Source organism: Onychostoma macrolepis, chromosome 01, assembly GCF_012432095.1.
Source record: "Onychostoma macrolepis isolate SWU-2019 chromosome 01, ASM1243209v1, whole genome shotgun sequence".
Taxonomy (NCBI): domain Eukaryota; kingdom Metazoa; phylum Chordata; class Actinopteri; order Cypriniformes; family Cyprinidae; genus Onychostoma; species Onychostoma macrolepis.
In genome coordinates, this window is record NC_081155.1 from 8947123 (window position 1) to 8971947 (window position 24825).

Below are 24825 nucleotides of genomic sequence, written 5' to 3' on the forward strand. Positions count from 1 at the left end.
CGGGTAAAGCAGAGAAAGGGGAGGTAACCTTTCCCCGTATGAGGACATAAAGGGAAGATTTCAGATTGGGCCATCTGAGCTTTAATTTTCTCAAAGGTGAAGCAGGATACCCAGAGCTCGGTTTACACCTATCGCCATTTCTCGCCACTGGGGGACAATAGGCACACTGGAAAACTCATATTAATGTTAAAAAAAACCATAAAGTGAAATTTTCATGCCATGGGACCTTTAATCACTCGCAAAAAGATGGTTCTCTGCTGATCCATCAGTCAATATTGCGTGACCATAATTCCCAGATACGGTGAAGGTTAACTTCTGCGTTCTCTCATAATACATTTATGCGTCAGTTTATTTACAACATCTGCATTAGGTCACGATAGAGTGAGTTTTGAGCAAAAACATTGTGTCTTAATGTCATACTGTCACTATGAAATAGTGTGCGCTGACTTCCTGTAAAGCGCTGTTTGGATTGAGGCACGTGAACCAGGATCAGGAAACCCAGACAGTCTTAAGTGGGAGCGCTGACAGTTAATGTCCATTTCGGATTTTATTGTTGTTTATATTGTCGTGTTGCAGTATTTCATTTGCTAGTGTTTTTTAAAAAATATATATATTTATTTTTTAGTATTCTATATGCTTTGTTGGTGGTTGATGGAGTAACATCACCGGGAATAAATATAATTCAGCAGAGACAGAGATACATAGTCCAGAAGGGGGGAAATCCCCTCTTCTCTCTTCTCCCCCCTACAAATCCTACCCTGGGTGTATCCCAATAATGTCATATTGATTCAGTCATATAGTGTGCTCAAACTTTAAATATTTATTTTAAATACAAAGAAGCAAAATATATTTTGTCTTACTTGGCTTCAATGTTGACCTTCAGACTCTCATCCCACACATAGAAGAATGACTTACTGGGTTTTAATTTCACTTCAAATGTCGGAAGCACTAAAACCAAACCAGGCACACAAATAAGTAAATGCATTCTTTCAATTTATTATTTTCTCACACAACATGAATTTGTTGACACAGATCTTACCATATTCTTTGACCTCAAAGTCTGCAGTAAACATCTTCTGAGGAGTGTTTGAGAACTTTGTGACCACCTTCCAGATCCCAGGACTGAAACAAACAGAACACAACCAGAATCATGCACATGTCTGATTTCATGATATTAAAACATATAATAACAGTTAATGAGCAGAGTAACATTGTTTCTTACAAATTACTAGATATTTCCCTTAATAATATAAGTTTGATCAGTTCACTTAAGTTGTGTAGCTTCAGTCCTAATAGCATTTTACACACCTGGCAATCTCAGGAATGGCGTATTTTCCGGACTTCATCCCTTTGACTGGTTTAATGTACTCTGATGAAACTGTGATGCCTTGTGAATTCTTAAGAAACAGAAATCAGCATAAAAACAGCGACAGTGCAATGATATTCATTACAGCTAAAATGTCATGAAGGAGTGTGTGCGTTTGGGAAATAAGTGTTTACCTTGATTTCCACTTTGATTCCAGACTCACTGAGTGGTTTCATGTTGGCCGTCAGAGAGAAAATCCTGTAATGAACTGCAAAAGAAGTAAAAAGCTAAAACTGAAATATGAGTTCTGATGGTTTTGTTTTCTGCAGATACAAAAGGAACCAGACAGTTTAATAATAAACAGAACAGTCTCATGCTGATGTACTGTAATATGTTTAAAACCCATTTAAGCCCACCGGCAACTATAGTTGCCGCAGTTTATAGTTGTCGTTTTCCTTTTGTAAGTATTTTTCTAGATGTTATCCATGTTTTATATCTCAGTGACATGCAAGCTAACAACCAAATAAAGGATTTCAAGAGGGAAAAAAAGGTATTTACTTCCTTCCTGTCACATGAGGCTGTCAACCCAGTCAACAATTTGATCTCACAGTGATGTCACTATGAGCTCACAGGATACTCGTGATGAGGTCACAATGTGAGGTAACGGTGAGCTAAAAGTGTAACCTCACAGCGCCCTCACTGTGTGCTCATACTAATGTGAGGTCAAAGTGCACTCACTGCACAGAGACTAGGCACCCAGCATGCATTGCAACATGAAGCTTTTGATTGCCACCATTGTTGAGATTCATACACTGTCATTTAAACACAAAGAGAAACATCATGAATCAGAGTAGTTAATAATGTTTGTTTTTATGCTTTTATAATTCTTCATAAATTATGAAAGTGAATTTGTGCTGTGCAATTATCCCATCCAAAGTGCACGCACACAGCAGTGAACACACACCTGTAGCAGTGGGCAGCCATTTATGCTACAGCGCCCAGGGATGGGCACCTCAGACATGGTATTGAGGGCTGTACATTCACTCCCCCCACCTACAGTCCCTGCTGGCCTGAGACTCGAACCTGCAACCTTTGGATTACGAGTCTGACTCTCTAACCATTAGGCCATAACTTCCCAAGACCAAAACTGCATATTGAATCTAGGTGATGACTGTGTTGTTATCATCAATAACAAACCAATATCACCTGGTTGCAGTCTCTTTTTGGGTTTTCTTGCCATAACAAACGTGCTTTTCAAACACAGTTACAGCAGCCCCAAAAAATATAATGTTATAAAGTCAAGGGTCAAGAGCCCAACTAAAGCAAACACTAATCACTATGATGGTAACATCAAACAAAACAATAAAACATCATCATCTAAATCTCTGTTAATTCTCAATAAGCACTTTTGTAGATGTCTGACAGAAATAAAGTCAGTCTGGTTAATAATGAGTGAAGCTGTTGATTTGTTTATTTCAGTTGATTTCATCGAAGGCTGTGTCTGGAAGTCAGTTGTATGTTTGGAGAAGGTTCTTATAACAGAAATCTGTTAGCTGGGCGTGCACTCATGAGCTCATCATGTGAGAGCACTGTGATATCTCTGTGATAGTGTTGAGAAACAGGAAGTAGAATGTCCCCAGCGACTGATATTTGATCTGCCTCCTCTCAACCTGCTCAACATTTCAAGTACTCCTCGCTGCAGATTGTAGCGCGGTGACGTCAGGTACCTACGTCAGGTATGTGTTTACCGCGCATGCGCAAAGTGACGTATGGTATGTCTATAAAATGCATGCACAGTAGCGCGGTGACGCCACGTACCTACGTATTTACTGTAAATACGCCGGTTCAATAATGGATCATTCACTTTCGGTTTTACTTACTTTTGTTTTCTTATAAATGTGCGTTTGTGTTGACTTTTAATTGTAAGGATGCTTTGGTCTTAATCATAGACAGTGTCGTTGCAAATGTGTGCGATTTCAAACATTTATGACATGCTTTATGATATGTGTTAGTATTCGAAGTGACAGGGATTCTGGTGCTGGTCTTTAAAAGTCTTATTTCGCCTAAAATTAGCCTTTAAAGATGTATTAAAATAGAGCAGAAATACTTATATTAATAAAGTAATGAATTGCATGCATTACAAAAAATAAAAATAAATAAATACATACATACATACATGCATATATATATATATATGTGTGTGTGTGTGTGTGTATATGTGTATGTATGTTTCTCATATTTGTCATCTTTTTCATTAACATTATCAAAAATTAATAGATACTGTAACAAATGTATTATTCATTGTTAGTTCATGTTAATTAATACATTAACTAGTGTTAACAAATGACACATTGTAAAGTGTTGCCTCTTAAATTTACCTTCATGTTCATATGACTTTTTAGGGACATTATCAGTGAGACGAAATTCAGAGAAGAGGCCCACTTCATATGGCTAGACAGATAGTTCTTTAACTCCTTAACATGTAGCGAATACTGTAAAAAGTATTTAAGTGTCTGTCTCTCTTCTCATCTTTCTGTCTGTCTCATCTCAACTATCTGTTTTTTTTTTTTTTTTTCCTGATAGACTGTATTGCCCTCAACTGTAAAACTTTCAAATTGTTCCAGGCTATGCTTTCTCAAGCCAAGCCAACCTAAATTTTGACTTGACAAACTTTTTTAATTTAGTTGGTTAATGATGATTATAAATTAAATCTCCTAGGCACTTTACAGACAAAGCAAGCCACACTCTTTTTCTAACACCATCCTATAATATTTAAAAATACATTTAAAATATTTTCCTTGTATGGCTCTTTTGCCTTTCCTCAAAATGATTTAATATTGTTTGTTCTTTTATGTAAATTAGGTGTCGTGAACTGGAGTGCATTTTCTGCACAATACAGACAGGAGTGTCGGGTGCCGTATTCACAGACCAGTGTCTACGGTGCAGTGAGATACTGTATTTAAAAACTGCACACCTAGGTATGTCAGGAATGACAGGAGGGAGTCCTGTGTGGGTTTTATTCATTCAAAGAATTTGAGGGCTACTGCTCGGTTGATTGTTGATTGTGATGGAGGTGAATTTCAGAATGAGTAGATGCAATTTTTTTCTTTCTCATGTGTCATGTTTATAGTCTATGGTCTTAATCTATATTTGTATATACAATTATATTTTCTGTTTTGTTCTTTGAAATAATAATTAAAAAAAAAAGATCACTGTTATCAGTTTGGTTTTTTGGAGGCACCATGCATAAAATAGGATGCAGACACTGAAAATATACTGTATGTAGTCAATTGAATTTAAAACTACTTTATTGGCTTAAATATTTCAAATGCAGAATTGCCAAAGCAAAAGAAAAATGTCCAAAATTATACTAAATAAATAAATAAACAAGAACCATGACAGAGGACAGATTAAAATAAGAAAGGCAGCAGCTATTTGCACTAAGTGATAGCAGGATTTTCTGCTATTTAAACTACTTATTGCAAACAGTGGTAATTACCTGTACCTCAGTATTGTACTACAATATAAAACAGTATGCAATAATAACTTATTGAGTGTAAATTATAATTTTAATTCAAATTATTAAATGTATATCACCTTATTGGGACAATAAAGCCCTCCCTCACAACTTTTTGATTATTTCCTTAATTTTTATTGAAAAGAAATGCTTTTTTGATGTGATTTGAAATTTGAAAAGGGAGAAAAAACTTTGCTAGAAGGCGGATTCGAACCTGGATCGATCGCGTCAAAATGTGAAATCACGCGTTTCACCATCTGCGCCACTAGAGCTGATGACTGAAATTGTCTTTTGTAATCTTGACTAGCCTAATAAGAAATATATAAGGTGCCGTTAAAGGGTAATATTACAATATACACAGTGAAGTAAAGTGCAACAGAATGTTAATAAATATACTACACACATATTACAGAATAAACTCTGTAAATCCGTATCATTTTACCTGAGATGAGACATGGTTAAAATCATGTATATGTGCTGTATTACATTTTATTGTTTTATTTTTTTTCCACCTTAGCATTCTTAATACTTTTACATTTTATTAGAGTATTCTGTTAAGTATGCGCATGCGTTTTTATGACGTGTTACGTCACACACGACGCGAAAACACCTACCGTCACCACGTAATGCAAATTACACACGCAATGCGCATGCGTGTCATAGACATACCATACGTCACTTTGCGCATGCGCGGTAAACACATACCTGACGTAGGTACCTGACGTCACCGCGCTACAGTCTGCAGCGAAGGGTGTCTCCAACATTTTGGGTTCACAATGAGCTCACATATTACTCACACTGTGAGGATCACCATATGAGAATGGTGTGATGTCACTGTAATCATCGCGTGATCTCAGGTGTTGACTGGGAACTTCCTACTCCTATTTTCAGGAAGCATGGCAAAGGCAAACCCTCCCAAAGAAAGCCCAGTCAACACGTGAGATCACGCAATGATCACAGTGATATCACACCATCCTCATACGGTGATCCTCACAGTGTGAGTAATATATGAGCTCATTGTGAACTCAAAAAGATGAGTGGGGTTCTTATTTCTGTCAGACATCTACAAAAGCGCTTATTGAGAATTAACAGATTTAGATGATGATGTTTTATTGTTTTGTTTGACATTACCATCAATGTGAGTAGTGTTTGCTTTAGTTGTGCTCTTGAACCTTTGACTTCATAACATTATACTTTTGGGGCTGCTGTAACTGTTTGAAAAGCACGTTTGTTATGGCAACGAAAACCAAAGAAAGAGATTGCAACCAGGTGATATTGGTTTGTTGCTGATGATAACAGCGGAACCATCACCTAGAATCAGTATGCAGTCTTTGTGAGGAGTTATAAATCTAAAGTTTTTATAATAGTTCTGTGATTATAGGACCCAGCGGTATCGTTATCATTTATTAAGGATTTTAAAAGCATAACTCACAAACATTTTGAACTACTGTGTCATTTAAACACAAAGAGAGACATCAAGAATCAGTGTATGAATCTCAACAATGGTGACAGTCAAAAGCTTCATGATGCAATGCATGCTGGGTACCTAGTCTCTGAGCAGTGAGTGCACTTTTACCTCACTGTTACCTCACATTGTGACCTCATCACGAGTATCCTGTGAGATCATGGTGACATCACTGTGAGATCAAATTGTTGACTGGGAGGTCATTTTCATGTTACTAATAAGTATTTTTTTGTTGACATATATATATCTACATAATCATGAAGGTCTCTAGAATCATCCAAACAAAACAAATCTTACAAAAGATCTATAGTTTTTTGTATACTTAGTCAAAAGTACAAATGGCAACTATAGTTGCCGGTGGGAAAATGACTTGTAAGTACATATAACATATATCATGGGGAAATGGGGGTGTACTGTTGCTAGCATCATGCTACTCATGTTACCTTCTTGTTAAAATCAGCTTGTTAGCATCATACTAATCACACCAACAGCTTGTTTAAAACATGTTAACATTGTGCTACAGCAACATGCTAATCATGCAAATTTTGTTTTAACATTTTCTTTGTGTTAACATGTTGTTAGCATAATGCTAACACAATTAACATGTTAGCATGTTGTTAACACGATGATAACACGATTAGAGTTACTATTAGTGTCTAGTGCCGAGTTTTCCCACAGCAAGCACCACTCACATTTTCTTCAGAAAATGTACAGTGCCCTCCACTAATATTGGCACCCTTGGTAAATATGACCAAAAGCGGCTGTGAAAATAAATCTGCATTGTTTATGCTTTTGATCTTTCATTAAAAAAATTCACAAAAACAATTGAAGTAAAGGAATTGAAAGTGGGGATAAAATTTCATGATGAAATGGTTTTTTTTCTCTCCAATGCATGTTGGCCAAAATTATTGGCACCCCTAGAAATTCTTATGAGTAAAACATCTCTGAAGTATATTCCCATTCATATTTACATTTTTTAGCACACCAGGGTGACTATGAGCATGAAATTGTCCAGCCATGACTTCCTGTTCCACATGATTATAAATGCCAACTGATAAAAAAATCTAAACCTAACTGCCTCTGTTAGAAATCTTATAATGAGCTGTGGTTGGATCTTCCATCAGACAATAATCCAAAACAGACATCAAAATCAACACAAAAATACTGAGCACAAAATGAAGCTTCTTTCATGGCTGTCTCAGTTCCCTGACCTGAACCCAATAGAAAATGAGTGGGTGAACTGAAGAGAAGCACCAACATGGAGCTGTGAATCTGAAGGATCTGGAGAGATTCTGTATGATTGAATGGTCTCTGATGCAGAATGGTCTATCAGGTGTTCTCCAAACTCTTCAGGCATTATAGGAGAAAACACAGAGCTGCTATCTTGGAAAAAGGACGTTGCAATAATTGGGTGCCAATAATTGTGGCCAACATGAACTAGAGAAAGCATTTATTACACAATGATTTTTTAATGAAAGATCAAAAGGTCTCCTCTGTTCAGTTAAAATTACAAGTTGCAGTGCAGATTTATTTTCACAGCCGCCTTTGCTTATATTTACCAAGGGTGCCAATATTATTGGAGGGCACTGTACATATCTATTTATTTTTATTTACTTATTTTCATTCAACTTTTTGATACAAAATGCCCTGTTGGGGCAACTTAATGGCTGCACTTTGTTCCACCACTTTAAGACACATGGATTTGTTGTTTGTTGTATATTCATATTCAACAGATTATAAGCTAGACGCAGCTTTTTTGGGTTCACATCGAATGTTCTTCGACTTTTATGCATAATAAATTTGTTCATGAATAAAGATCGATCTGTTGAAAGCAGTTATTTTGAGTTAGATGCCAAATGTTCTCCTCCTATTCAAATTTGACATTGAAGGGGTGCATACAACGTATTTGCCCACCGGCAACTATAGTTCCCACACATTCAAATACGATTTTCAAGAAAAAAAATGAAAACCTGGGGAAAATAAATGTAGAACATGTTCACATAGGACACTATTAACACGACTATATGCATGAAACCATTCAGAAAAAAATTGTGCTAGTGTTAATTTCATTAACGAAGATCATGACAAAAAACTTTTTTCCTGTGACTAAGACGAGATGACAATAAGGTCAATAAACGATAACCAGAGGTGTAAGGTCCAGGGGTCAGAAAGTAAAAGTCCTGCCATATGTTTATTCCACCCATGAACTCAGCAGCTGATTTCACCAGAGGAGGAACCAAGTCATTCCTTTCAAGTCACAAGCAAGTCTCAAGTCATATTCCAAGTCCTCAAAGAGTTAAAGTTAATGAGATAAGTAAGTGACTAATTAAATGATGATTGCGCATTAGAGATGAACACCTGCTGTTATTGAGAATTACAGAGGATCAGATATTGGTTTTATTGGTTAAAATGATGCCACCATCATGGAGATCAGTGCTTGCTTTAGTTGGCTCTTGACCCTTTTAGTAACTCAAAGTAGTTTGCTTTTAAGCAATTGCAATATTGTTTTATAGCAAACATTTGTGCATTTCTGAATTAAAAGCTTGAAGTAGTGGATTAGCTTACACTTTCTGCTTTTAAATCATTTGAATGAATGTTCTGAAGTAGTTTCTCTTTGGTTCAATTACTGACACTCAGCTATTATAGAACTGCAAAAAAGTTCTAAACAAATATTATTGTAGTGCTTAAATATTGCAATTAGAAACCGGAACCAAAAAGGTAGCGCAATAATTCTTTTTGCGTACAAAATCAGAGATGTTACACATTCATTTCAAGCCTACAACATGCTCCTGTTGTGTTGCTTTCACCTTCTAACGAGTCTGCACAAATTGCATAAAATGCGTTTTCAACAAAAAACACTAACAAATATTGCACACATGTTCTATAGATCTGAGGTTGCTAGTTACCTTTTCCTAGGACTACTATGACGTAATCACGTTCTGTGCACTATGACCCCAAGGTTTGTCACATGTGGTGACGTCACCACCAATGAAAGCATTTTACTTTCATTTTACTTTCATTTGCTATGCGTTCTAATCGTCACTCTCTCTCTTTATCATTGCAATCTGTTGCTTCATCTATTCTTTTTCACACATGCACACAAATGCACTTTTACAAATTAAAGCACAATCACACACAGTTCTGATAAATTACAGATTTTAGAGTAGTGTAACTGATTATTTTACATTGTCTTTTTTAGTTGTTCAATCAACATTGCTCTCAAAAGCAATGTTATCAATTTGACTTCACAACGCACTGTTTATATAAATGAGTGTATCTCTCAAACAAATTTATGTAATCAGTCCAAATCAATTGTATGTAGTTTCAAAGTATTTTATGCAAGTTTTTTATATTGACAAGTTTGAGGTTGACATTTGTGATATTTCTGCATTTAGTAAAATATGTTGAGACAAAAAATTGATTTTCATTTTTTTGTTGGTTTATTGCACTTTTGAGCTATTTATCTAGTAACTATGGATTTCTTACATACATAGCCTTCAAATTGGGGGTGTAAGGATTGTGATATATGGCATTTGAAAATACTCAAAAGAATGACAGCACAGCATGTAAAAATACTAAGATATACTCTGGCGGGATTGTTCTATTAAGCAATTGCAATATCGTTTCCCCGCAAACCTTGTAGTAGCAGAAGAGCTTACGCTTTCTGCTTATAACTCTTGATGACTGAACATCATGAAGTATCTCTCTTTGGTTTATTGACTGACAAGTTGATACTGAACTGAAAAAAAATCCTATTAAACAATCCCACCATAATACTTAAATATTGAAAAACAGAGATCTGCATCAGCTCAGGCTTTTAAACGTGACACTTATCATACAATCCTCAACAGTGGTGACAATAATTTTTCACACTGCAGTGCATGATGGGAGTTTTTACTATGGTGTTACCCAGTATCCATTGCAGCATGAAACATTTTGTTGATTGTCACCATTGTTGAGATTTATATGCTGGTTCTTGATGTCTGTGTGTGTCTAGCTAGCGCTGGAATTCATATATTTTTTATATACACATTACATGTGTTAGAAATTAATTCACTGTAACTACTAGGGCAACACTTTGTTTGCATGCTGTAGTTTCACTGGGTTGATTAGGCAAAACCTAACCATACAAAAAATAACAATAACTTTGATTGTAATCTCATCATACAAAAACATCTAACAGCTTCTCACTGCACAGCACTGATCCCTCTGCTTTATAACACCACATGCATCGCTACAGAGAGAGATCTGACACTGGAAGTCAAGGATCAAGAGCCCAACTAAAGCAAACACTGACCTCCATGATGGTGGTAATGATTGGTGATTTTAACCAATAAAACATCAACATCTGACCCTCTGTAATTCTCAATAACAGCTGGTGTTCATCACTAATGCACAATCATCATTTAATTAGTCACTTAATTATCTCATTAACTTTAACTCTTTGAGGACTTGGGATTTGACTCAAGCCAAAAAAACATGGTTACTATAATAAAACCATGGTTAATTTTCGTAAGGGAAGTACCATCATTCATCACTACATGTGGGCCAGATCATCATTCGACATGTGCCAGATGTGGGCCGGATCTGGGCCAACAATATGCTGCTATCTGGGAATGCATTTGAAATGAATTATTTAATGTATTAAAATGTGTGGGCAATGCATTATAAATACATTTTGTATATATGTATTATTATTCTTATAATTTTAATAATTCATGAGTCTATCTTATATGTATGATGAGCAGAAGTTTAAACTGGTTAATTGTACTTTTACTTGATTACATTTCTGGAGAAAAAAAACAGTACTTTTTACTCCTTACAATTTAATTTAATTTAACAAATGATCATTGTTTTCACGCATCAAGCACACACATTTCTACTTCAGTTATGACTTTCATCAGATAAATGTCAGGCTTCAAAAGTTCACCGTCAAATCTAAGGAAAAATATTGAGATAGCAAAGTTGTGTTTCCCCCCCAAATTAAGTTTATTAATTTGTCCTTCTGTTTTGATAGAGCCATTAGCTGTGTAATATATTGGCTGAATGCACAAGACTGAGTGCAAATAAATCAGTGATGAGAATTTAAATACAATTAATATTTTTGTGGGAATAATTTTTTTTTTTTTTTTTTTTTTTTTTTTATTAAATGTTACAAATCTCCAAAAAGTGTTTAAATGAACATTGCATGTTAAATAAATTGTAATTTAGGTTTAGTGATGTTCTTACCAGGTAGTTACACTGAGTAGCAACTAGGACTGTCAATGAATATTTTTTAATCTTAATAATTACATGATTTGCTCATTAATTAATCTAATTAGTCACAAATAATTATTTATCAATATATGCTGAGAAAAAAAAAACTCTAAATACCCTAAATAAACAATTAAAAGTTTAATACTTTACTTAATACTTTTAGACACTGATGTTGAATAGACAACACACAAAAAGTGGCCTTTCAAAACATTAATGTCGTATGTTTTAATTATATGACTCTCCTCATTAATTCAAGACATTCTTGTATTGTCTGGAATATGTTTCTGGCCTCTGCATCACATCTTGCTATTCAAACGAATAGTTCACCCAAAAATGAAAAATCTCTGATCATTTACTGAACATCATGTCGTCTCAGATGTTTATGACTTTCTTTCTTCAGCTGCACACAAAAAAAGTCTGTAAGTCTGTATAATGCAAGGGGACAGAACCACTTCAGAAACAAAAAGTGAACACGATGGTCAGGTTTAAAATTTTGGTATTTGTATTTTTTTGTTTCACTTAAGAAGACACTGATTCATTAATAGGGGTTGTATGAGTTACTGTCATATTCATGTTTGAACATCCCATACACTTGCATTATACAAATATGATTTTTTTTTTTTTTCTAAAACTCTTAGTTTGCATTCATCTGATTAATGAAAGTCATATATACACATATATACACATATACATACAGGTGCATCTCAATAAATTAGAATGTTGTGGAAAAGTTCATTTATTTCAATAATTCAACTCAAATTGTGAAACTCGTGTATTAAATAAATTCCATGCACACAGACTGAAGTGGTTTAAGTCTTTGGTTCTTTTAATTGTGATGATTTTAGCTCCCATTTAACAAAAACCCACCAATTCACTATCTCAACAAATTAGAACATGGCGACATGCCAATCAGCTAATCAACTCAAAACACCTGCAAAGGCTTCCTGAGTCTTCAAAACGGTCTCTCAGTTTAGTTCACTAGGCTACACAATCATGGGGAAAACTGCTGACCTGACAGTTGTCCAGAAGACAGTCATTGACACCCTTCACAAAGAGGGTAAGCCACAAACATTCATTGCCAAAGAATATGGCTGTTCACAGAGTGCTGTATCCAAGCATGTTAACAGAAAGTTGAGCGGAAAGAAAAAGTGTGGAAGAAAAAGATGCACAACCAACCGAGAGAACCGCAGCCTTATGAGGATTGTCAAGCAAAATTGATTCAAGAATTTGGGTGAACTTCACAAGGAATGGACTGAGGCTGGGGTCAAGGCATCAAGAGCCACCACACACAAACGTGTCAAGGAATTTGGCTACAGTTGTCCTCTCCTGAACCACAGACAACGTCAGAGGCGTCTTACCTGGGCTAAGGAGAAGAACTGGACTGTTGCCCAGTGGTCAAAAGTCCTCTTTTCAGATGAGAGCAAGTTTTGTATTTCATTTGGAAACCAAGGTCCTAGAGTCTGGAGGAAGGGTGGAGAAGCTCATAGCCCAAATTGCTTGAAGTCCAGTGTTAAGTTTCCACAGTCTGTGATGATTTGGGGTGCAATGTCATCTGCTGGTGTTGGTCCATTGTGTTTTTTGAAAACCAAAGTCACTGCACCCGTTTACCAAGAAATTTTGGAACCTTCTGCTGACCAGCTTTTTAAAGATGCTTATTTGATTTTCCAGCAGGATTTGGCACCTGCCCACACTGCCAAAAGCACCAAAAGTTGGTTAAATGACCATGGTGTTGGTGTGCTTGACTGGCCAGCAAACTCACCAGACCTGAACCCCATAGAGAATCTATGTATTGTCAAGAGGAAAATGAGAAACAAGAGACCAAAAAAATGCAGATGAGCTGAAGGCCACTGTCAAAGAAACCTGGGCTTCCATACCACCTCAGCAGTGCCACAGACTGATCACCTCCATGCCACGCCGAATTGAGGCAGTAATTAAAGCAAAAGGAGCCCCTACCAAGTATTGAGTACATATACAGTAAATGAACATACTTTCCAGAAGGCCAACAATTCACAAAAAATGTTTTTTTTATTTTTATTGGTCTTATGGAGTATTCTAATTTGTTGAGATCGTGAATTGATGGGTTTTTGTTAAACGTGAGCCAAAATCATCACGGTTAAAAGAACCAAAGACTTAAACTACTTCAGTCTGTGTGTTTATTTAAAATTTTCACAATTTGAGTTGATTTACTGAAATAAGTTAAAGGGCATATTGCAGGTTAGAGACCCCAGTGAGTCGATGTATAGAAAAATAATGTAGGAACTAGATTTTCTTTAAAATAAACTTTAAAATACGCTATTAAGGCTTCTGGAGTCGTTTTTGTGAGAGAATTTTACTTCCGCATCTGAAAACCGCCAAAACCGGAAGTGACACATCAAAAGGGAGAGCGGACCATATCAACCATAGGAAAGCAATGGATCGCAATGACAGTTCGGACGCTGTGGAAATTTTAAATGTTTATTTACACTCGTATGACGGACCACAGATAAAATTATGAGCCTGCTATGCGGCCAAGAGAGCAGGGACAGGTCAGGATTAGACAGAACAATGGTCAGAGGAGACAGATTGAGTTGATGTGTGAGGAGAACAGGACAGGTGTCTTGGTGAGAGACCAGTCAGCTTACAGATATACACACACCTTAGCTAAAGATATGTATTAATCAGGCAATAGCAAAGCTAGTATTGGTCATCTACGAGTATTGATACTTACCAGTAACAGAAACTAATATGCATTGATCAGGCGTCACACTTGTTGATATCCGACACTAACGTTACGTTATATAGCGGTTTCTCATCACTGCAGGAGAGGAAGATAAACATGTTTTTGATTCATAGGTGCTTGTGTGGTAAATGCGAGGCCATGGTCACAGCTGAGGAAAATCAGTGCTGCAGGGAGTTAGATACGTTACACACCAGGTCTTAGTGGAGAATGTGACCCCCCACACTTGATATGCAGTGTCTGTGTCTGCACCCAGGCTTTGAGGCTTGCTGTCTGAACCCGTATGTGCTACAGATAGCCCATATGCACTTCAGACAGGAGCATGGACCTCTCCAGGCCAGCAGACACATGTATGTTTAGGGCAGAGATCAATTATTAATCTGAGCTGAATATTTGTATGTATAAATACATAGTAAATTAAAGATTTGAATATTTAAACTATTGGAATAATTTTGTTTCTCAATTACAAGTTGCCTATATTTAGGTCACGACTACCAGTAAATAACACTTTTTGATCCTATTGGTATAACACAATAAATATAGACAGCATACAGGCAAGTTGTCCGCTGGGCCTATGGCATTCTGTGCAGGCACATCAAGCAATAGCTGTTGTGTTAGCCCTTAGAAGACTTTATAAAGGAAGGAGGAATTTATAAAGATTTTGAATGGCCCCATTTTGGTCACAATACAAAATTATCACAATCACAATTTTTTTACTGTATAAAAACTTGTTTATGAAGTTTACATCATATATATATATCAAGCAGATCTGCATTTATGGTTAATTCAATTCAGTTTTATTTATGCAGCACTAAATTATAACAAATATTTCATAGCACTGTTAATACCTAACTCAAAACACAACATTTCAACTTTATAAAAAAAATTAAAAAAATTATATATATATGTAGATGTAGATGTACCAAACATATACTACCAAAAGAAAAATATACCATCTGACACATTTAACAATCTTTCAGTCTGGGTATCACACTAATGCGTTGTTAAAGTGTGTTAAATCATGAATGCTGTGCTAGATACACAATCCAACAGCCTCATCTAGTTGATCCTCTGGAGTGATCTGGAAAGAGGAGCAGGTGTAGTGGAAGACAGTGCTGTGTTCTCGTGGAGCCTGTGGTGACCTGCAGTATTCTCTCAGAGACTCCATGAGGCCTGATGCATATGCTGGGAGAAGCTTACGTTTAGATCACATTCACTGCTGACCATGCTTTTCCACTCGGCCTCCATCACATCTGCATCTCCATTAGCAGCAGAAGCTGCAGTCCAGTAGAGGTGGTTCATAACAGCTGGCCTCCACTGCTTCAGATCTTCACACTCCCGTCTTCCAAAACCTTATAAACACACCACATGACAAAAAAAGTTACCAATTAGTTGTACAAACAATGACACCAAGCTGTAACTAGACTTGATGGTTATAATATTAGCATTATTTAAATAATTATGTTCAATGATTGAAAACAAGACTTACAGTGCACAGTTGACATTTTCATGGAGCAGCATCTCTGACCAGGGCCGCCGGGACAACGGGGACGAGCTGGCATTTGACCCACCATTTTTCAAACTACTGGGGCACTGCCCCAGCACTTCAGGCAGGTTCACTTGAAGCAACACTACACAAACCAAACGGTATTTGACATGAAAGTACCGCGAGAGCAGACGGCACCGTACGCTTTCGAATCGCTCTCTCGCGATACTTTAAACTCATACACTGATTGGTCCGTGCAGTGCCGCTTCAAGTCGTCTGAAAGACCAATCAAAACTCCCCTTTCAGTGGGTTAAGCACGCTTTGACGCTCAGTGGCGTAATCCTCCGAGTTCGATCTATGCTTCAGTAGGCCAATCGTTAAGTTTTGAACGTTTTAAATAATGTATGCGCACATTCCGCATTTTGAATAAATTACGTTAGCATTAGCCAAATCGAATCCTTCAAAAAAGTAGGTAAGCCGTGCTGGAAAAATGTGTAGCGATATAGACTGTTACTAAAGTGGCAGCAAGAAGGCGTCTTCGACTTTTTAAATATACTGTTCATTACTAACTTTGTAAACCTGTTTTTCTGTTATTAGTTGGGGGGTGCAAAATGAAGCGTGTGGGGTTGAAACAATCTACACTGACCTTCATTAAAAGGTGTGTTAATATAGGTGTATATGTATAACGTTAATAGTTTCCTGCTCGGCTCCAGCCTATCATTAGGTCTAAACGAAAATTGTATAGTTAGTCTGTGTGTTTTTAGAAGCAAATGACAGATGTATGTCTTCTCTCAGACAAAAAAAGGACAACAGACCAGCATCCCAAGATCTGAGTTCCCAGGAAACACAGAGGTATGCATGTAGGATCAGTTTAAGTACCTCAGTAATTTGAAGATTTTTGTGTTTGAAATCGTGATAATATTCAGTTGAACAGATCCCTTAGTTGTGTTACTTAACTGTCAGTCTATCATATATTATAAAACAAACCTCCACATTTTGAATTGTTACCTCTGTATTCTTCCAGATAATTTACCTCAAGCAGTCTGCTTTGAAGTTCTCAGAGGAATAAGACGCGCACTGAAGGAGAAGCATTTCCACTGGCTCCAGTCTGCCGGTATTGGCCAATCACAAAAGTCGATATTGCACAGCCAATATCACTGAATATCCCACTATGTTTTATTATTATAATTACGCTACGTTTATATGGCTATTATATTGTAGACTATTGAGTGGATAAAATATAGAAATCCTTTTAATTAAAATATATATATATATAACCCCTACCCCCCCATCATTCAGAGGCCATGCTTCTTCACCGTTGCTTTGAAACTGCACGCGCGGCACACACACATACGTCCAGCTACAATAATCTATCATATAAATTTGAAACAGCAACCCAGAATATTTGTCACAAGCATTGATTAAAACAATGATGACAGTAATCACATGAAAAAAAAACAAAAAAAAAACAACTTAAATTCTGGACCTTTGGCAGTGAGGGGGAGTTCGTTTGAACCACCCGAACCCCCCCTGCCTACGGGCTTGCTTACACTCAAAAAAATGATTTGGTCTAAATTGTTCCAGTGTTCATGTGTTTCCACACTACAGAGTGTTCAAGTAGAATTGAAGCAGTGCTGGAGTTAAGGAGATAATTATGTGATGATTGATCATTAATGATGAACACCTGCTGTTATCAAGAAGAATCACCGAAGGAAAGAGAAACACAAGAACTACAACTGACTTCAGCCACAGCTGAAGATGAAATCAACTGAAAAAAAAGAAGACATTAAATCTCTCAAGATCTGATTAAACAGCATCAGACTGACCAGATTGACTTTATTTCTGTCAGACTTCTAGAGAAGCTCTTATTGAGAATTAACAGAGGTTTAGATGCTTTATTGTTTTGTTTGAAATCACCATCAAAGAGACCAGTGTTTCCTTTTGTTGGGCTCTGGGCTCTTGACATGTTGGTGTTAATATTACACTGGTTGATTTAATTGTGTGTTTATATAGAACACACTTCGTTTAACCAGCAAAGCTAAGAAAAAAAGAAAAAAAATAAGAGTTGTGGGCAAATGATCCACCGATCTCATTTCAAGTCCAACATCTGATTGTATGGATGTAGTACTGCTTTAGATTTTTTATATAGCTTCAGATGTAGTGGTCTTGTAAAATCAGATAATTTAAATAATTTACAAATCACTTTGTGCTCAAAAACTTTTCATCTGTAACAATGCAAAGATCACAGACATCAAGAATCAGCATATGAATCTCAACAATGGTTACAGTCAACAAAATGCTTCATGTTGCAATGCATGCTGGGTACCAGCATAGTACAAGACTCTCCCATGTATCCCAGCATGCATTGCAGCATGAATGAACAACGCAGCTGAATTGTCTGATTATTTTCTTTTATTCTTACTATTTTATTTTACGTATGCTGTTATAGTTGTGACTTTTAGTAGCTTGTTTTGTGATGTTCAGAGTTTTATCTGAATATTTTCTTGACTGTCACCATTGTTGAGATTCATACACTGATTCTTGATGTCTGTGGTCTTTGTATTGCTACAGATGAAAACTTTATGTGCACAAGGTGATTTGTAAATTATTCAAATTATCTGATATTTACAATACTGCAAGATATGAAGCTACGAAAAAATCTAAAACAGTATAATGTCTATATAATCAGAAATTGGACTTGAAATGAGGTCAGGGACCAGTGACAAGATCTACCTACAACTCTTTTTCACTTTGCTTCGCTGGTTAAGCTAAGTGTGTTTTAAATGATCACACAATTAAAGCAACCAGCGTAATATTAACACCAAAATGTCAAGGGTCAAGAGCCCAACAAAAGGAAACACTGGTCTCTTTGATGGTGATTTCAAACAAAACAATAAAGCATCTAAACCTCTGTTAATTCTCAATAAGAGCTTCTCTAGAAGTCTGACAGAAATAAAGTCAATCTGGTCAGTCTGATGCTGTTTAATCAGATCTTGAGAGATTTAATGTCTTCTTTTTTTTCAGTTGATTTCATCTTCGGCTGTGGCTGAAGTCAGTTGTAGTTCTTGTGTTTCTCTTTCCTTCGGTGATTCTTCTTGATAACAGCAGGTGTTCATCATTAATGATCGATCATCACATAATTATCTCCTTAACTCCAGCACTGCTTCAATTCTACTTGAACACTCTGTAGTGTGGAAACACATGAACACTGGCGCAAATTAGACCAAATAATTTTTTTGAGTGTAGTGTTACCTCCACAAACACAATTTACCATGACGATGATAAATTTAAATAAAAATAACTCTCGAAAACACACTGACTGGCACCAGCTCCCACTGAATACCAGCAGAGCGCGGCACACGACTCTCTTATGTGACGTAATATGACGCGATGTTGAAAAAAAAGCGTTTTTTGAGAGCTGTCAAGGAAAGCGTCACTTTTTCTTCTAAATTTGTGCACTCACGTCTTGTAAAACATTTTCAAATCCTGCATTAACGGTTCATATGGTATTTTCATACAAGTTTATATATTCATTTGGAAAAAAAATTAACCTGCAATATGCACTTTAACTTTTCCACGACATTCTAATTTATTGAGATGCACCTGTATATGATGGCATGACGGTGGAAAGGATAGAACTTTTAATCCCCTTCCCTGTATTTGTGTGTGTGTTCCAGTGTGCTGCATTTTAAATGTTGTTGTTGCACTACACAGTAAAACCCCCCAGTGTTAAATCAACACTCCCAGTGTATATATAATCCACACTTAACAGAGCGTTAAAAAAGTAGTACTGAAGCAGTGCTAAAGTTAATAAGATAATTAGTTTAGCAATTGAGTGATGATTGAGCATTAGTGATGAATTTAACAAACTGCTTTTAACAAACTGAATCACTGAAAGAAAGGAAACAAGAACAGAAAAAAGAGACAAGACAAGCATAAATACAAGAACTACAACTGACTTCAGTCACAGCCTTAGATGAAATCAACACAATATAAAAGACATTAAATCTCTCGAAATCTCAGCAGTGGATGATTAAACAACTCCACAAACAGCATCACCAGCGTTACTAAGCAGATTGACTTTAGATGTTGATGTTTTAGTTTTGTTTGAATTATGTTATGGCAGCCAAAATAATTGTAATGTTTTAAGTCTAGGGTGAAGAGCCCAACTGAATCAAACACTGACCTTGATAATGGTAATTCAAACAAAACTAAAACGTCAACATCTAAAGTCAATCTGGTTAGTAACATGTGAAGCTGGTGATGATGTTTGTGGAGTTGTTTAATCATCCTCTGCTGAGATCTTCAGAGATTTAATGTCTTCTTTTATCTTGTGTTGATTTCATCTAAGGCTGTGGCTGATGTCAGTTGTAGTATTTATGCTCGTCTCGTCTCTTCTTTTCTGTTATTCTTTCTCTTTCTTTCAGTGATTCAGTTTGTTAACAGCAGGTGTTCTTCATTAATGTTCAATCATCACTCAGTTACTAAACTAATTATCTCACTAACTTTAACACTGCTTCAGTGTTATTTTTTTAACACTCTGAGTGCGGATTATATGAACACTGGGAGTAGTGATGGTGAAATGAAGCTTCATGAAGCATTAAGCTTGGTTCACAAAAGGGTTAATTTCTGGAGGCTTCATTTGCTCACAATACCACCTGGTGGCCAAAGAGTGTAAAACAAGCAGATATATTACAAAGTCCAGGGGTCAGAAAGTAAAAGTCCCGCCATGTGTTTATTCCACCCATGAACTCAGCAGCTGATTTCACCAGAGGAGGAACCAAGTCATTCCTTTCGAGTCACAAACGAGTCTCAAGTTAAATCCCAAATCCTCAAAGAGTTCAAGTTAATGAGATAATTAAGTGACTAATTAAAGTATGATTTTGCATTAGTGATGAACACCTGCTGTTACTGAGAATTACAGAGGTTCAGATATTGATGTTTTATTGGTTAAAATGATGCCAAGATCAGTGTTTGCTTTAGTTGGGCTCTTGACCCTTGACTTCTTCTGTCAGACGTCTCTCTGTAGCAATGCATGTGCTGTTATAAAGCACAGAGATCAGTGCTGTGCAGTGAGCAGTTATCAACTGTTTTCATATGATGAAACAATCAGCAAGCGCTGACCTGTTTACTTCCAAAATAACTTTTTTTTTTTTAATTTATATGTTCAGGTTTTCAATAACCAGCCCTGTGAAACTACAACGTGCAACGAAAGTGTTGCTCTAATAGTTATTTTGAACACTTTTTAAATCTCTGTAATGAATATAAATATTTAAATTCCAGTGCTACTTTGACACACACAGACATCAAGAACCAAGCATATGAATCTCAACAATGGTGACAATCAACAAAATGCTTCATGCTGCAATGCATGCTGGGTAACACCATAGTAAAAACTCCCATCATGCACTGCAGCTTGAATAATTATTGTCACCATTGTTGAGGATCATGTGATAAAAAGCCTGAGTGATATTGTTTTTCTTTTTTCCAGTATTTAAGCATTACAGTGACATTTCTTTAATAGGACTTTTTTGTGGTTCTGTAATAGCTGGATGTCAGTCAATAAACCAAAGAGAGATAACTTCATGATGTTCATTCAAGTGACTTAAAAGCAAAAGGTGTAAGCTCATCTGCGTTCTCAAGTTTTTAATTCAGCAATATCGCAACCGCTTAAAAGTGAACCACTCTCAGTTATTAAAAGGGCCAAGAGCCCAACTAAAGCAAACACTTATCTCCATGATGGTGGTATAGTTTAACCAATAAAACATCAATATCTGATCCTCTGTAATTCTTAATAACAGTAGGTGTTCATCACTAATGCAAGCAGACTGTAGCGCGGTGACGTCAGGTACCTACATGTGTTTACCGTGCATGCTCAAAGTGACGTATGGTATGTCTATAAAACGCATGCGCAGTAGCGCGGTGACGTCACGTACCTACGTTACCTAAGTATTTACTGTAAATACGCAGGCTCAATAATGGTTCATTCACTTCCGGAACATTTACTTACTTTTGTTTTCTTAAAAATGTGCGTTTGTGTTGGCTTTTAACTGTAAGGATGCTTTGGTCATAATCATAGAGAGTGTCATTGCAAATGTGTTCAAACATTTATGACATGTTTTATGATATGTGTTAGTATTCGACGTGACAGGGATTCTGCTGGTCTTTAAAAGTCTTATTTCGCCTAAAATTAGCCTTTAAAGATGTATTAAAATAGAGCAGAAATACTTATATTAATAAAGTAATGAATTGCATGCATTGGAAAAAATAAAAATAAAATACATCATACATACATACATACATATATATATATATATATATATATATATATATATATATATATATATATATATATATATATATATATATATATGTGTGTGTGTGTGTGTGTGTGTGTGTGTGTGTGTGTGTGAATGTATGTATGTTTCTCATATTTGTCATCTTTTTCATTAACATTATCAAAAATTATATACTGTAACAAATGTATTGTTCATTGTTAGTTCATGTTAATTAATACATTAACTAGTGTTAACCAATGACACCTTATTGTAAAGTGTTACCTCTTAAATTTACCTTCATGTTCATATGACTTTTTAGGGACATTATCAGTGAGACGAAATTCAGAGAAGAGGCCCACTTCATATGTCTAGACAGATAGTTCTTTAACTCCTTAACATGTAGTGAGTACTGTAAAAAGTATTTGAGTGTCTGTCTCTCTTCTCATCTTTCTGTCTGTCTCATCTCAACTATCTGTTTGTCTGTTTTTTCCCTGATAGACTGTATTGCCCTCAACTGTAAAACTTTCAAATTGTTTCAGGCTATGCTTTCTCAAGTCAAGCCAAGCCAACCTCAATTTTGACTTGACAAACTTTTTTAATTTAGTTGGTTAATGCTGATTATAAATTAAATCTCCTAGGCACTTTACAGACAAAGCAAGCCACACTCTTTTTCTAACACCATCCTATAATATTTAATATTTTCCTTGTATGGCTCTTTTGCCTTTCCTCAAAATGATTTAATATCGTTTGTTCTTTTATGTAAATTAGGTGTCGTGAACTGGAGTGCATTTTCTGCACAATACAGACAGGAGTGTCGGGTGCCGTATTCAATGACCCAGTGCCTACGGTGCAGTGAGATACTGTATTTAAAGACTGCACACCTAGGTATGTCGAGAATGACAGGAGGGGAGTCCTGTGTGGGTTTTATTCATTCAAAGATTTGAGGGCTACTGCTCGGTTGATTGTTTTATCAGTGATGGAGGTAAATTTCAGAATGAGTAGATGCCATTTTTTATTTCTTTCTCATGTGTCATGTTTATAGTCTATGGTCTTAGAAAATATAATTGTATATACAAATATAGATTGTTTTGTTCTTTGAAATAATAATTATTAAAAAAAAGATCACTGTTATCAGTTTGGTTTTTTGGAGGCACCATGCATAAAATGGGATGCAGACACTGAAAATATACTGTATGTAGTCAATTGAATTTAAAACTACTTTATTGCTAAAAGACGGATTCGAACCTGGATCGATCGCGTCAAAATGTGAAAAACACACGTTTTACCATCTGCGCCACTAGAGCTGACAACTGATGTCATCTTTTGTAATGTTGACTAGCCTAATAAGAAATATATAAGGTGCCGTCAAAGGGTAATATTACAATATACACAGTGAAGTAAAGTGCAACAGAATGTTAATAAATTGTAAATAAAATACTACACAGATATTACAGAATAAACTCTGTAATTCCGTATCATTTTACCTGAGATGAAACATGGTTAAAATCATGGATATGTGCTGTATTATATTTTATTGTTTGTTTGTTTGTTTTTTTTCACCTTAGCTTTCTTAATACTTTTACATTTTATTAGAGTATTCTGTTAAGTATGCACATGCGTTTTTATGACGTGTTACGTCACGCACGATGCGAAAACACCTACCGTCACCGGAGAGGGGGGCAACAAGATGGCGAGCTAAGCACATGTAGTTTTCTCGGCTCTTCAGCAGTTTCAGAATTTTTCATTCATATTTAATTTGTTATCATCCCAATTGTTAATTTTATTATTGATTCGTCAGAGAGGATTGACATTATGGCGACAAAAAAAGCTTCTAGTCACCCAAAAATAGTTATTCCAGGAAACAAGGCAACAGCTAGGAAAGTGTCGGATGTTAATAACGAACACGAATACGCCATGGAAATTGATCGCGGTGACCAGGATAAACGAAAAGAGCCCTCATCCTTACAAAACACCCCAACTAAGATATCCTCCAAGAAAATGAAAGGTACTGAGGATCTTGAGATTTCCAATGCAGCTCTTCTGGAAGCTTTAACAGCAAGGTTTGATTTGCAAGATGGGAAGCTGAGTAGCATTGAAAGTAAGATCACGGAGAATAGTTTGATGATTGTAAACCTATCCAAGGCAGTGGAATTCAACGCGGCGGAAGTTAAGGACTGTAAAGCCAAGATGAACCTGTTCGATAAACAACTCACCTCGATTCTTGCATCACATGCAGACCTGACCAGTCGTACATCAGAGCTTGAACGCTACAAAAGAAGATGGAACCTCCGAGTGATTGGGCTGAAGGAGACTGCAGGTGAAGACATTCGTAAAGAAATCGTCCCACTGTTAGCTGAAATCGCTCCTCACCTGCAACACAAGCTTGATGACATCGTGGATACAGTCCACCGCGTTGGCCCATGGCAAAGGATAAATCCAGGCAGGTGATCATTCAATTTTGTATGAGGAAGTACAGAGATAAGTTCTGGCGCTCCATGAAATCTTCGGACATCTGCAAAGCCAGGGGGATAAAGTTCACTGAGGACTTATCCAAAGGAGACCGAGAGGCTCGTGCGGCACTGTGGCCGACGATCAGCGAGGCCAGAGCTGCGGGCAAGAAAGCCTACTACCGCGGCCCTTACGGCTACATTGAGGGCACTCGGATCGTCAAAAATAGTTGACTTTGATAGTTTGAACTGAATCTATTTTCCTCGACGGAGAGATGTAAGTGGGATGCTCTGTCACGTTCTGCTGTTGAGCGGGATCTCGTTACTGTGCGTTGTTTAAGGCAGACATTGTTC

The 24825-nt window shown here is 36.5% G+C and overlaps 1 protein-coding gene across 1 annotated transcript in view; it reads right to left on the minus strand.

Moving 5' to 3' along the window:
* LOC131526119 (complement C3-like) overlaps positions 1-24825 on the minus strand; it is a 204714-nt gene that overhangs the window by 174205 nt on the left and 5684 nt on the right. Inside the window, exons 4-7 of the mRNA XM_058754266.1 lie at positions 1501-1574; positions 1309-1397; positions 1040-1122; positions 861-948 (exon numbers count right to left, since the gene is read on the minus strand). Coding sequence (XP_058610249.1) covers positions 861-948; positions 1040-1122; positions 1309-1397; positions 1501-1574 — 334 coding nt within the window. The remainder of the gene's footprint in view (positions 1-860; positions 949-1039; positions 1123-1308; positions 1398-1500; positions 1575-24825) is intronic.